General features: G+C 40.1%; 2 protein-coding genes across 2 annotated transcripts; both read right to left on the bottom strand.

The window, feature by feature from the left end:
- Positions 1 to 6,233: 6,233 nt before the first annotated feature.
- Positions 6,234 to 7,077, bottom strand: LOC110495041. The gene has a single exon (XM_036948311.1). The coding sequence runs from the start codon at positions 7,052 to 7,054 to the stop codon at positions 6,389 to 6,391; it is 666 nt and encodes a 221-aa protein (XP_036804206.1). The 5' UTR covers positions 7,055 to 7,077; the 3' UTR covers positions 6,234 to 6,388.
- Positions 7,078 to 12,052: 4,975 nt separating this feature from the next.
- Positions 12,053 to 12,893, bottom strand: LOC110495141 (nanos homolog 1-like). Its single transcript, XM_021570477.2, has one exon. It carries the CDS (start codon positions 12,886 to 12,888, stop codon positions 12,244 to 12,246), a length of 645 nt encoding a protein of 214 aa, XP_021426152.2. The 5' UTR covers positions 12,889 to 12,893; the 3' UTR covers positions 12,053 to 12,243.
- Positions 12,894 to 13,355: the final 462 nt, after the last annotated feature.

Below are 13,355 nucleotides of genomic sequence, written 5' to 3'. Positions count from 1 at the left end.
TATTAAAGTGATTAATGTTCCATTATTAAAGTGATTAATGTTCCATTATTAAAGTGATTAATGTTCCATTATTAGAGTGATTAATGTTCCATTATTAAAGTGATTAATGTTCCATTATTAAAGTGATTAATGTTCCATTATTAAAGTGACTAGAGTTCCATTATTAAAGTGATTCATGTTCCATTATTAAAGTGACTAGAGTTCCATTATTAAAGTGATTAATGTTCCATTATTAAAGTGACTAGAGTTCCTTTATTAAAGTGATTAATGTTCCATTATTAAAGTGATTAATGTTCCATTATTAAAGTGACTAGAGTTCCATTATTAAAGTGATTAATGTTCCATTATTAAAGTGATTAATGTTCCATTATTAAAGTGATTAATGTTCCATTATTAAAGTGATTAATGTTCCATTATTAAAGTGACTAGAGTTCCATTATTAAAGTGATTAATGTTCCATTATTAAAGTGACTAGAGTTCCATTATTAAAGTGACTAGAGTTCCATTATTAAAGTGACTAGAGTTCCATTATTAAAGTGACTAGAGTTCCATTATTAAAGTGACTAGAGTTCCATTATTAAAGTGACTAGAGTTCCATTATTAAAGTGACTAGAGTTCCATTATTAAAGTGACTAGAGTTCCATTATTAAAGTGACTAGAGTTCCATTATTAAAGTGATTCATGTTCCGTTATTAAAGTGACTAGAGTTCCATTATTAAAGTGACTAGAGTTCCATTATTAAAGTGACTAGAGTTCCATTATTAAAGTGACTAGAGTTCCATTATTAAAGTGATTCATGTTCCATTATTAAAGTGATTCATGTTCCATTATTAAAGCGATCAATGTTCCATTATTAAAGTGACTAGAGTTCCATTATTAAAGTGATTAATGTTCCATTATTAAAGTGATTCATGTTCCATTATTAAAGCGATTAATGTTCCATTATTAAAGTGACTAGTGTTCCATTATTAAAGTGACTAGTGTTCCATTATTAAAGTGATTCATGTTCCATTATTAAAGTGACCAGTGATTCCATGCCTGTGTATATAGTGCAGCAGTCTCTAACGTGCAGTTGAATTGGCATAAAAAAGCTACCACCCGGTTTAAGAGTATAACTTAAGGGTTCTTTTCTTCTCCTCTGCCTTTCCTAATGCTGAGGGCATCAGTTTGGAACAGTATGTAGTTACTGTGTTTTGTAGAATGTGTTATAAAATGAACGATCACTAAGGTGAATCTTTGGTTATTGTACATCTCCTCATCTCAGTCGTGTCTCTATGAAACATGTGGCTTTAATAACTAACCAGTCTAAAGATTCCCAGCATAAAGATCACCTTTACCACTAAGACCTAAAGTCCACCTGTAGACAATGCCCTATATAGTGCACTACTTTAGACCACAGCCCTATATAGTGCACTACTTTAGACCACAGCCCTATATAGTGCACTACTTTAGACCACAGTCCTATATAGTGCACTACTTTAGACCACAGCCCTATATAGTGCACTACTTTAGACCACAGTCCTATATAGTGCACTACTTTAGACCACAGCCCTATATAGTGCACAACTTTAGACCACAGCCCTATATAGTGCACTACTTTAGACCACAGCCCTATATAGTGCACTACTTTAGACCACAGTCCTATATAGTGCACTACTTTAGACCACAGCCCTATATAGTGCACAACTTTAGACCACAGCCCTATATAGTGCACTACTTCAGACCACAGCCCTATGGCCCCTGATCAACAGTAGGGCACTATTTATGAAATACAATGCCATTTGGGACACAAACATGATGTGCAGAAAGGGACCTCCGCTTTGAGGATAACACAGTGCCACCAACGCGGCCGCTACCAAGGACTGTGTGCTCTCCTCCTCCGTGGCCGACTTGAGTAAGACATCTAAGCATGTTAACCCTCGACAAGCTGTCTGGAGTGTTTATGGACATATTCAATCTCTCCCTATCCCAGTCTGCTGTTCCCACTTGTTTCAAGTTGTCCACCATTGCTCCTGTACTCAAGAAAGCAAAGGTTATCGGAACTAAATGACTATCGGCCCATAGCACTCACTTTGCTTTGAAAGGCTAGTTAAGGATCATATCACCTCTACCTTACCTGACACCCTAGACCCACTTCATTTTGCATACCACCCCAATAGATCCACAGACGATGCAATCACCAATCGCACTGCACACTGCCCTATCCCATCTGGACAAGAGAAATACCTATGTAAGAATGCTGTTCATTGACTATAGCTCAGCATTCAACACCATAGTACCCTCCAAGCTCATCATTAAGCTCGTGGCCCTGTGTCTGAACCCCGCCCTGAGAGCATCCTGTCGGGCTGTATCACCACCTGATTAGGCAAGTGCACTTCCCTCAACCACAAGGCTCTCCAGAGGGTAGTATTGTCTGCCCAACACATCACCAAGGGGCAAACTACCTGCCCTCCAGGACACCTTCAGCACCCGATGTCACAGGAGGGCCATAAAGATCATCAAGGACATCAACCACTGCCTGTTCACCCCGCAATCATCCAGAAGGCGAGGTCAGTACAGGTGCATCAACGCTGGGACCGAGAGACTAAAAAACAGCTTCTATCTCAAGGCCATTAGACTGGTAAATAGCCATCACTAGTCGGCTCCCACCCGATTACGCAACCCTGCACCTTAGAGGCTGCTGCCCCATATACAGACTTAGAATCACTGGCCACTTTAATAATGGACCACTAGTCACGTTAATAATGGACCACTAGTCACGTTAATAATGGACCACTAGTCACGTTAATAATGGACCACTAGTCACGTTAATAATGGACCACTAGTCACGTTAATAATGGACCACTAGTCACGTTAATAATGGACCACTAGTCACGTTAATAATGGACCACTAGTCACGTTAATAATGGACCACTAGTCACGTTAATAATGAACCACTAGTCACTTTAATAATGGACCACTAGTCACGTTAATAATGGACCACTAGTCACGTTAATAATGGACCACTAGTCACGTTAATAATGGACCACTAGTCACGTTAATAATGGACCACTAGTCACGTTAATAATGGACCACTAGTCACGTTAATAATGGACCACTAGTCACGTTAATAATGGACCACTAGTCACGTTAATAATGGACCACTAGTCACGTTAATAATGGACCACTAGTCACGTGAATAATGTTTACATGCTGCTTTACTCATCTCATATGTATATGCTGTATTCTATTCTACTGTATTTTTAAAAAATGTCACTCCCGACATTGTTCGATCTAATGTGTACATATTTCTTAATTACGTTATTTTACTTCAATTTGTGTGTTTTGTTGTGAATTGTTAGATACTACCGCACTGTTGGAGCTAGGAACACAAGCATTTCGCTACACCCGCAATAACATCTGTAAAATATGTGTGTGTATGTGACCAATAAAATGTGATTTATTTGATATGCAGAACAGGGCAGAAAGTTACCTCCCCTGCAGCCGATTGTGTTGACGAGCTGGAACGCGCTCTGCATTACGTTGGGTTGAAAGTTGCCCATGTACAGCACTGATCGTGGGTCAGTTTTCCATTATTTTCTGGTCGGCTTGGGGAGAGAAAGCTGATCCTAGATAAGTTACTACACTACCATTCAAAAGTTTAAGGTCATTTAGAAATGTCCTTGCTTTTGAAAGAAAAGCAATTTTTTTTGTCCATTAAAATAACATCAAATTGATCAGAAATACAGTGTAGACATGGTTAATTTTAGAGCATTGGTTAAAGGAGGACATTCATACTAAGGAAGAGTGTAGTGGTAGACTGAAAGAACTGTATTTAATGGAAAAGATCACCCATAACATAAAACTACAGACAGATTTAGTCTACTTGAAAAGGATTGGAAACGCTCGTTGTGAATAATATTGTGTAGACACGACTCAGTCTCAAAGCAACCAAACATATGATAATTGTATATAATATATATATTGTGTTATTGTTTAATTATTATGACTTTAGTTTCTTAGTTCTAAAGTTATCTTGTTTATTGTATAGCCTATTTGCTGGTATCTCAGACGACCAGAACCTTAATAATAATCATCACACTTACGTCACAGACAATAATTCTACTAGTTGACTGAACGGACACCTAGCAGGATACTGAAACTCAGTCCGCAATCGGGAATGTGTTTTGGGGCTGGATACACCGCGAACCAGCTGTTGTCGATCACACATACTAATGCCACGTTCACGTGCAATCGGAGTTATCGGAAATCCCTAGTTCCGACTGGGAAGTTTCACTTGAATGACCCTCAAAATTGGAATTACAAGTGGGAAACAGAGAAAATGTTGTTGGCAATCTATTGGTTTATTAATTGTTCCAACTTGAAAATAACTTGAACACAATCATGTCGGAGTTACGACTTCCAATTTTCTAGTGTCCCAGGAGAATATGAAGCCAGCATAATACAGCAGTCAAGTGCTAGTCGGTGCTAGGAAACGGACATTTCTGACTCGCTAACATGATTGACACCGTAATAATCGTAATGATACGGCCTTGTAAGAGCCATAAGTGTCAACCAACATAATTCATTATTTTACATTAACCTGTTTAAATTGTATTAAATGCATTATGAAGAACATTGTGTGAATTAGGCTCCACGAAATATGAAATGCGTTATGAAGAATATCGTGTACTGTTGCCTTCACGAAAAAATGGGCCTTTCTGGCTACAAGTGCACCAGTATCCCAAAGTATTAAACGAAATCAAACATAGAAAACAGCAGTGGCATTAATACAAATGGTTCCCCCACGGATTAAGTCGCACATAAATGTGTGTTTTTTCAGAAATTCTGATCAGAATGTCTGCTCAGAAAAATCGAAAACAGTATATATAGCAATACAAACACCATTTATAAAACGGGATTAAATAAATACAACATTACGGTATATTCGTAACGTTCAATAATGCAGAAAAATATATATAGGCTATCGTGTTTAAAATATTGTCTTTTCTCTCGAATTAAGCCACAAAAAACGCACGACATCTGCTGAAATACATTATGTACATGCACGAATTGAATGTGAGATTGTGTTGTCAAATTGGCCTGAACCGGTTTTGAGTGACCATTTACAATTGATTTACAATCAATTTACAGAATAATAGCAAACCACTCAAGTCAATTGAGCACACATCAATTCACGGGAGACGGCCAGGGTTGGGTCACTAACCTTGATTTACAGAATAATGCTGATTAATGGCCCATATCAGGGTCCTAGACTCATATGGTGATTGGGGCCTAAACAACAATGGTTTGATGATTGTCCATCTGTGGAGCATTCTAGAAGGACTGGGCTGATCCAGAAAGCTGGTTGTGTGTCTTGTGCTGCCCTACTTAGTTTGTTCATTTGGGAGTAAAAGATTGCCTGTTGACAACATTGAAACGGCGTCTGTTTCTTTACATCAGTGTTTCCCAACTCCAGTCCCCCAACAGCACATATTGTTGTTGAAGCTCCGGACAAACTCAGCTGATTCAACTCATTGAGGGCTTGATGATTATCTGCCACCACGTCATAGTCTACAAAACTAGTCAGCCTGTTCCAAACGATTTCTAAGCTAAATATCCACTCCTAAATCCTCTTACAATAGTCCGCATACAGTATGTTAGAGACGCTAAAGGAAGTCGCCAACACAACAGCCTGAACAGTCTCTTCAGCGCGTCTCTAGCTCCGGTCCCACCCATCTCGCAACAACAAGTATCCTCAGGCCTGGGGTAGTGTACCAACGGCCTGGACCAGAAATGTAAATGCTAAAATATACTTAGGTATCAAAAGTAAAGCAAACCAGGTGTCACCTTTTTGTTGTTCTTTATTAACTCACAGAAAGCCAGGAACACACTACAAGCATGTCGCTACAGTCGCATTAACATCTGCTACCCATTTGTATGTGACAAATAACATGTGATTTGACACTCCAACACTCAGATATCATTTACAAACGAAGCTTGTGTTTAGTGAGTCGGCCAGATCAGATGCAGTAGGGATGTTCTCTTGATAAGTGTGTGAATTACACAATTGTCGTGTCCAGATGAGCATAAAACATCTGAATAATAGTTTTGGGTATCGGGGAAAATGTACAGAGTAAAAAGTACATCATTTTCTTTAGGAATGTAGTGAAGTAAAAGTAAAAACCGTCATTTAATTAGGGATGTCAATTAAGAACAAATTCGTATTTACAATGACGGCCAAACCCGGGCCAATTGTGCGATACCCTATGGGACTCCCAATCACGACCGGTTGAGATACAGCCTGGATTCGAACCAAGGTGTCTGTGGTGACGCCTCAAGCGCCTTACACCGCTGCGCCACTCGTAAGCCCAAGTAAAGTACATATACCCCAAAAACTACTTAATACTTAAGTAGTACTTTCAAGTATTTCACTAAAGTACTTTACACCACTGGGCGTGACATAGACAGAGCTGTAGGTGGTGTCGACCAGGGGACAATTGTGCTTGGTGGCGGCTTGGGCCCCGGTGGCCCCGCAGAGAGGGCAGACACACAGCCGCAGGTACGGGCACATCATGTCCCCATCCTGGTTCTTGAGGCTGTGGGACACAAACACCGACTCAGACTCCCCGTTGTGTTTACAGAAGCTGCAGAACTTGCGCTCAAGTGATGGCACCTCCTCCGGCGTGTTTCTCCCACTCTGGCCCCAAGTGCCAGCGGGGGATCTGGACGGTGCTGTAGGAGGCTCGGGACCCTCGGTGCTGCTCGGCCATAAAGGAGCGTCTTCATGCAAGAGGTAGATTTCGGATTCCAGGGGTTCCATTTCGTGCCCTAGGGGTGGTGTCGGCACAGGTGTTATCGGTGACAGCAAGGCTCGCGGCGGAAACTCTTCAAATTCCACAATGGTCAAACTTATCCCGGAGTCATGACCCTCAACGGTTGACGGTTCTGGGGTGAACTTGCCTAACTGCATCTCCCGCACTAGGTCAGCTAACTTCATGTAGTCACGCCACGGTTCGAAACTCATGTTTTTGTAAGGCAGTAGGTCTTGGAGTTGACAAATCATAGCGTTCATACTCCCACTTGTATTTTTTTTAGCTCAACGATCAGAATGTCCCAGAATAAAGAACGTTGGGTCTGAACTGACAACTCAACTGAAGGCAAATTTGACGACGTTCACGTTTTTAAACTGTCAGTGTTTTGTTAATCAGCCAATCAGATGGCGTTGTGCTGAGTCCATGGAACCTGACAACAGCCAATCAAATGGTTTCAAACTGACAACTGATAAATTGGTCAACTATTTGGGATACAATTGTACACCTCAACAATATTAAAAAATATCAGTAAAATAACCGCTAAAATTCAAAACTGCTTTTTTTATTTTTTAATATTTATTTGATTTCATCTTTATTTAACCAGATTGGCCAGTTGAGAACAAGTTCTCAATTACAACTGTGACCTGGCCAAGATAAAGCAAAGCAGTATGACACAAACAACAACACAGAGTTACACATGGAATAAACAAGCGTACAGTCAATAACACAATAGAAAAAAGTATATTTACAGTGAACTTCCTTGCTGTTTACTATGCTTCGACGTCCTTGCTGTTTACTATGCTTCGACGTCCTTGCTGTTCACTATGCTTCGACGTACTTGCTACCAAAACGATTTTATAACACATTGGAAATGACAAAGGAACAACAACTTAAACAGACCATATAAAACATACAATGGAAACGACATAAACAGGCATCCTACTGAAATGACCAGTCCAGACGGGGACGGGAGTTTAGGTAATCGGGGTTTGGAGAGAGGGATGGGGGACGGAGGGGAATACCGGGATCAGAAGAATGGGGAGATGGAGGAATTTAGTTACAGTCACACGCAACAATCTACACAAAAGTCCTTCTGTTATCATATAAGATCAATGATTACCTCAATCACCAATAACGATTTTCCCTTTGGGGATGATTAATAAAGTTACGTTGAAATCAATCGAATTGAAGAAAGATGACAAAGAAGGAAGGATTTAAACAGTTTAGTAACTAGGTCTGCGTGTTAAATGACACCACATTCCCATCCAAAGTATCAACCCAGATTTGAACTGAAAGTATGTGAAGTTATATGGGCCCAACGTTATAATAATAATGCAAGTCTGTATATCACATTTTATTTCGTCACATACACATATTTAAGCAGATGTTATTGTGGGTGTAGCGAAATGCTTGTGTTCCTAGCTGCAACAGTGCAGTAGTATCTAACTTTTCACAACAATGCACACAAATCTACAATTAAAATAATGGAATGAAGAAATATATAAGAAATATATAAATATTATGATGAGCAATGTCGGAGTGGCATTGACTTAAATACAGTAGAATATAATATAGTATATACATGAGATGAGTAAAGCAGCATGAAAACATTATTAAAGTGATTCATGTTCCATTATTAAAGTGATTAATGTTCCATTATTAAAGTGATTAATGTTCCATTATTAAAGTGATTCATGTTCCATTATTAAAGTGATTAATGTTCCATTATTAAAGTGATTAATGTTCCATTATTAAAGTGATTCATGTTCCATTATTAAAGTGACTAGAGTTCCATTATTAAAGTGATTAATGTTCCATTATTAAAGTGATTCATGCTCCATTATTAAAGTGATTAATGTTCCATTATTAAAGTGATTCATGTTCCATTATTAAAGTGATTCATGTTCCATTATTAAAGTGATGAATGTTCCATTATTAAAGTGATTCATGTTCCATTATTAAAGTGATTCAGGTTCCATTATTAAAGTGACTAGAGTTCCATTATTAAAGTGATTCATGTTCCATTATTAAAGTAATTCATGTTCCATTATTAAAGTGATTACTGTTCCATTATGAAAGTGATTACTGTTCCATTATTAAAGTGATTAATGTTCCATTATTAAAGTGATTCATGTTCCATTATTAAAGTGATTACAGTTCCATTATTAAAGTGATTCATGTTCCATTATTAAAGTGATTAATGTTCCATTATTAAAGTGACTAGAGTTCCATTATTAAAGTGATTCATGTTCCATTATTAAAGTGATTCATGTTCCATTATTAAAGTGGCCAGTGATTCCATGTCTGTGTATATAGTGCAGCAGCCTCTAACGTGCAGTTGAATTGGCATAAAAAAGCTACCACCCGGTTTAAGAATATAACTTAAGGGTTATTTTCTTCTCCTCTGCCTTTCCTAATGCTGAGGACATCAGTTTGGAACAGTATGTAGTTACTGTGTTTTGTAGAATGTGTTATAAAATAAATGATCACTAAGGTGAATCTTTGGTTATTGTACATCTCCTCATCTCAGTCGTGTCTCTATGAAACAGTGATTGGAGAGGAAGGCCCATCAAATGGTTGGAGTCATCCAAATCATGCCACTGCAAGCGATACCAGAGCGCCAAGTCTAGGTCCAAAAGGTTCCTTAACAGCTCCGACACCCGAGTCATAAGACTGCTGAACAATTAATCACGTGGCCACCCGGACTATTTACAGTCACACATTATCCGCCCTTTGTTTTTACACTTCTGCTACTCGCTGTTTATTATCAATGCATAGACACTTCACCCCTACCTACATGTACAAATTACCTCAACTAACCTGTACATTGACTCGGTACCGGTTCCCCCTGTATATAGCCTGTACATTGACTCGGTACCGGTTCCCCCTGTATATAGCCTGTACATTGACTCGGTACCGGTTCCCCCTGTATATAGCCTCATTTATTGTTGTTGTATTCTGTTACTTTTTCTTTTATTGTTTAGTGCCCTACTTTTGATCAGGGGCCATAGGGCTGTGGTGAAAAGTAGTGCACTATATAGGGCTGTGGTCTGAAGTAGTGCACTATATAGGACTGTGGTCTAAAGTAGTGCACTATATAGGGCTGTGGTCTAAAGTAGTGCACTATATAGGGCTATGGTCTAAAGTAGTGCACTATATAGGACTGTGGTCTAAAGTAGTGCACTATATAGGACTGTGGTCTAAAGTAGTGCACTATATAGGGCTGTGGTCTAAAGTAGTGCACTATATAGGGCATTGTCTACAGGTGGACTTTGGGTCTTAGTGGTAAAGGTGATCTTTATGCTGAGAATCTTTTTAGACTGGTTAGTTATAAAAGTTTTAAAAAACAAACAAGAAACCACACTTCTAGATCTATTAAAAAACAAGTATAACACTAAAATAGTAGCTAGCATGGTAAATTACAATGGCACAAAAGTAGCTCTGCACACCACGTCATAAAACAGAAGTTGTCTTGATGTCAATGGTAATGTTCTTATAATAGTTAATTTAGGCCCGTAGACTTGCATATGTACAGTTAGATTAGAGCATGTCGTTTTAAAGTCAGGAAAACAAGTCTCAAAACAAGACAACACTTCCGTTTTTTCCTCCCCAAAGTAGCAGGGAGAAACGTGGAAATACGTCTAATTCTGCAGTGAGAGTTTGTTGATAAGGGCGGTTTATTAGTAGACACAGTATTAGAGGTTGGGAGGTTTTACAAAATCTCACACCAACATGTAAAGACGCAGTTAGTTTGGTCACAGACAGACAGAGACATTTACACTTTAAAGTTAAAACAGAAAACTCAAACCCAACATGTGTTGAAAAGAACAACTGAACGGATATGCAAATAATCAAAAACCACACGTCATAAATACATAGAAATAAGTGGAAAAAAATGTTAACCACACGAGAAAAAGTAAAGTTAAAACAAATCACACGATAAACAGGCTATTACACAGACTACAAACTAGTCAGGCTATTCCAAACGACTTTTAAGCTAAATATCCACACCTAAATCCTCTTACAATTGTCCGCATACAGTGCTAGAGACGCTAAAGAAAGTCTGCAAAACAACAGCCTGAAGTCTCTCCAGCGCTTCTCTAGCTCTGGTTCCACCCATCTCGCAACAACAAGTTGACTATGTTAGTAGGTCTAGAGGGTAGCGCAGTAACGGCCTGGACCAGAGCTAGCGCTGCTATGACTTGACATAGACCCAGTTGTAGGTGGTTTCCACCCGGGGACAGAAGCGCTTGGTGTGGGCTTGAGCCCCGGTGGCCCCGCAGAGAGGACAGTCTATGATTTGGATGACTGGAGTATTCAATCATTTGTTCGGCCTTCTTCTCTAATCTAAGTAGCATACACGTTGAAAAGTAAAAAAACAAGTAAAAAAACAAACAAGAAACCACACTTCTAGATCTATTAAAAAACAAGTATAACACTAAAATAGTAGCTAGCATGGTAAATTACAATTACACAAAAGTAGCTCTGCACACCACGTCATAAAACAGAAGTTGTCTTGATGTCAATAGCAATGTTCTTATAATAGTTATTTTAGGCCTGTAGACCTGCAGATGTACAGTTAGATTAGAGCATATAGTTTTAAAATAATAGTCAGAAAAACAAGTCTCAAAACAAGACAACCATTCCGTTTTTCCTCCCCAAAGTAGCAGGGAGAAACGTTGAGTTTTGCCTGTTGTGTTTGCAGAAGCTGCAGGACTGGCGCTCCCTCCGGTGTCTTGAAGCGGGTCGCCTTCTTTCTCTCCTTTAAGACCCAGGTGCCCACGGAGGGTCTGGATGCAGCTGTAGGGGTCTTGGGACCCTTGCTGCTGCTCGGATGTAAAGGAGCGTCTTTACGCAAGGGGACAATTTTGGAAACCAGGTTTTTTTTCCCTCCTCAAAGTAGCAGGGAGAAACGTGGATATACGTCTAATTCTGCAGTGAGAGTTTGTTGATAAGGGCGGTTTATTAGTAGACACAGTATTAGAGGTTGGGAGGTTTTACAAAATCTCACAGCAACATATAAATACGCAGTTAGTTTGGTCAGACAGACAGACAAACCCAACATGTGTTGAAAAGAACAAGTGCACGGGCATGCAAATAATGAAAACCCACACGTCATAAATACATTGAAATAAGTGAAAAAAGTTGAAAACACACGAGAAAAAGTAAAGTTAAAACAAATCACACGATAAACAGGCTATTACACAGTCTACAGACTAGTCAGGCTATTCCAAAAGACGTCTAAACTAAATATCCACTCGTAAATCCTCTTACAATTGTCCGCATACAGTGCGCTAGAGACGCTCAAGAAAGTCTGCAAAACAACAGCCTGAAGTCTCTCCAGCGCTTCTCTAGCTCTGGTCCCACCCATCCCGCAACAACAAGTTGACTATGTTAGTAGGTCTAGAGGGTAGCGCAGTAACGGCCTGGACCAGAGTTAGCGCTTCTATCACTTGACATAGACAGAGTTGTAGGTGGTTTCAACCCGGGGACAGAAGCGCTTGGTGTGGGCTTGGGCCCCGGTGGCCCCGCATAGAGGACAGACATACTGCCGCAGGTACGGGCACACCACGCCCCCATCCTGGTCCTTTAGACTGTGGGACCCAAACACAGACTCAGACTCCCCGTTGTGTTTGCAGAAGCTGCAGGACTGGCACTCAGGTGATGGCACTCCCTCCGGTATCTTGGAGCGGGTCGCCTTCTTTCTCTCCCTCTGGACCCGGGTCCCCACGGAGGGTCTGGACGCTGCTGTAGGAGTCGTGGGACCCTCGTTGCTGCTCGGATGTAAAGGAGCGTCTTTACGCAAGGGGCCAATTTTGGAATCCAGGGGTTCCTTTTCGTGCCGTAGAGGTGGTGTCGCCACCGGTGCTATAGGTGACAGCAAGGCTCGCGACGGGAACTGTTCAAATTCCACCATGGTCGAGCATATACTGGAGTGATGACCGTCAACGGTTGACGGTTCTGATGTGAAGTTCCCTTTCTTCATCTCCCGCACTGCGTCCGCTAGCTTCATGTAGTCCCGCCACAGTTGGAAACTCTTATTTTCGGACTCCATTTTCGGTAGGTGTTGGAGTTGATAACTAAACGATGCCATGGTTCAATGAATTGAGAACTAAACTGAATGCAAGTTGGACAATACGCACGCTTTGACCTGTCTGCGTTTTGGAAAGCAGCCAATCAAATGGTGTTGTGCGGAGGCGGTGGGAGGTGACAACAGCCAATCAAATGGTTTCAAACGGACAACTGCGAAATTGGTCATTTTAGAAGATCAACTATTTGGGATACAATTTTACATCTCAACAATATTAAAAAACGGTTTAATCTATTCTAGGGTCTAAATTGATAGGACTTAGATTATAATTCTTAGTTATAAGAATATGTTTTATAATAGCCCATTTTAATAAAATATCACTTAGCGGGTCGCCTTCTTTCTCTGTTAAAATTCAAAACTGCTTCGACTTCCTCGCTGTTCACTACTACCACCATTAAGTTATTGTAGCATTTATCCTGGCTCATCGAGTCATTCCAGTAATAGTATTGGCACTGCGGAGTTGGAGGGAT

The sequence above is a fragment of the Oncorhynchus mykiss genome, chromosome 17 (genome assembly GCF_013265735.2).
Source record: "Oncorhynchus mykiss isolate Arlee chromosome 17, USDA_OmykA_1.1, whole genome shotgun sequence".
NCBI lineage: Eukaryota > Metazoa > Chordata > Actinopteri > Salmoniformes > Salmonidae > Oncorhynchus > Oncorhynchus mykiss.
The sequence above is the reverse complement of the archived record's forward strand: the minus strand, read 5'-3'. Positions and strand labels throughout refer to the sequence as shown.

Bases quoted from the DNA above. Each gene is read 5' to 3' on its own strand.
- LOC110495041 (XM_036948311.1), bottom strand. From the start codon at position 7,054: ATGAACGCTATGATTTGTCAACTCCAAGACCTACTGCCTTACAAAAAC.
- LOC110495141 (XM_021570477.2), bottom strand. From the start codon at position 12,888: ATGGCATCGTTTAGTTATCAACTCCAACACCTACCGAAAATGGAGTCC.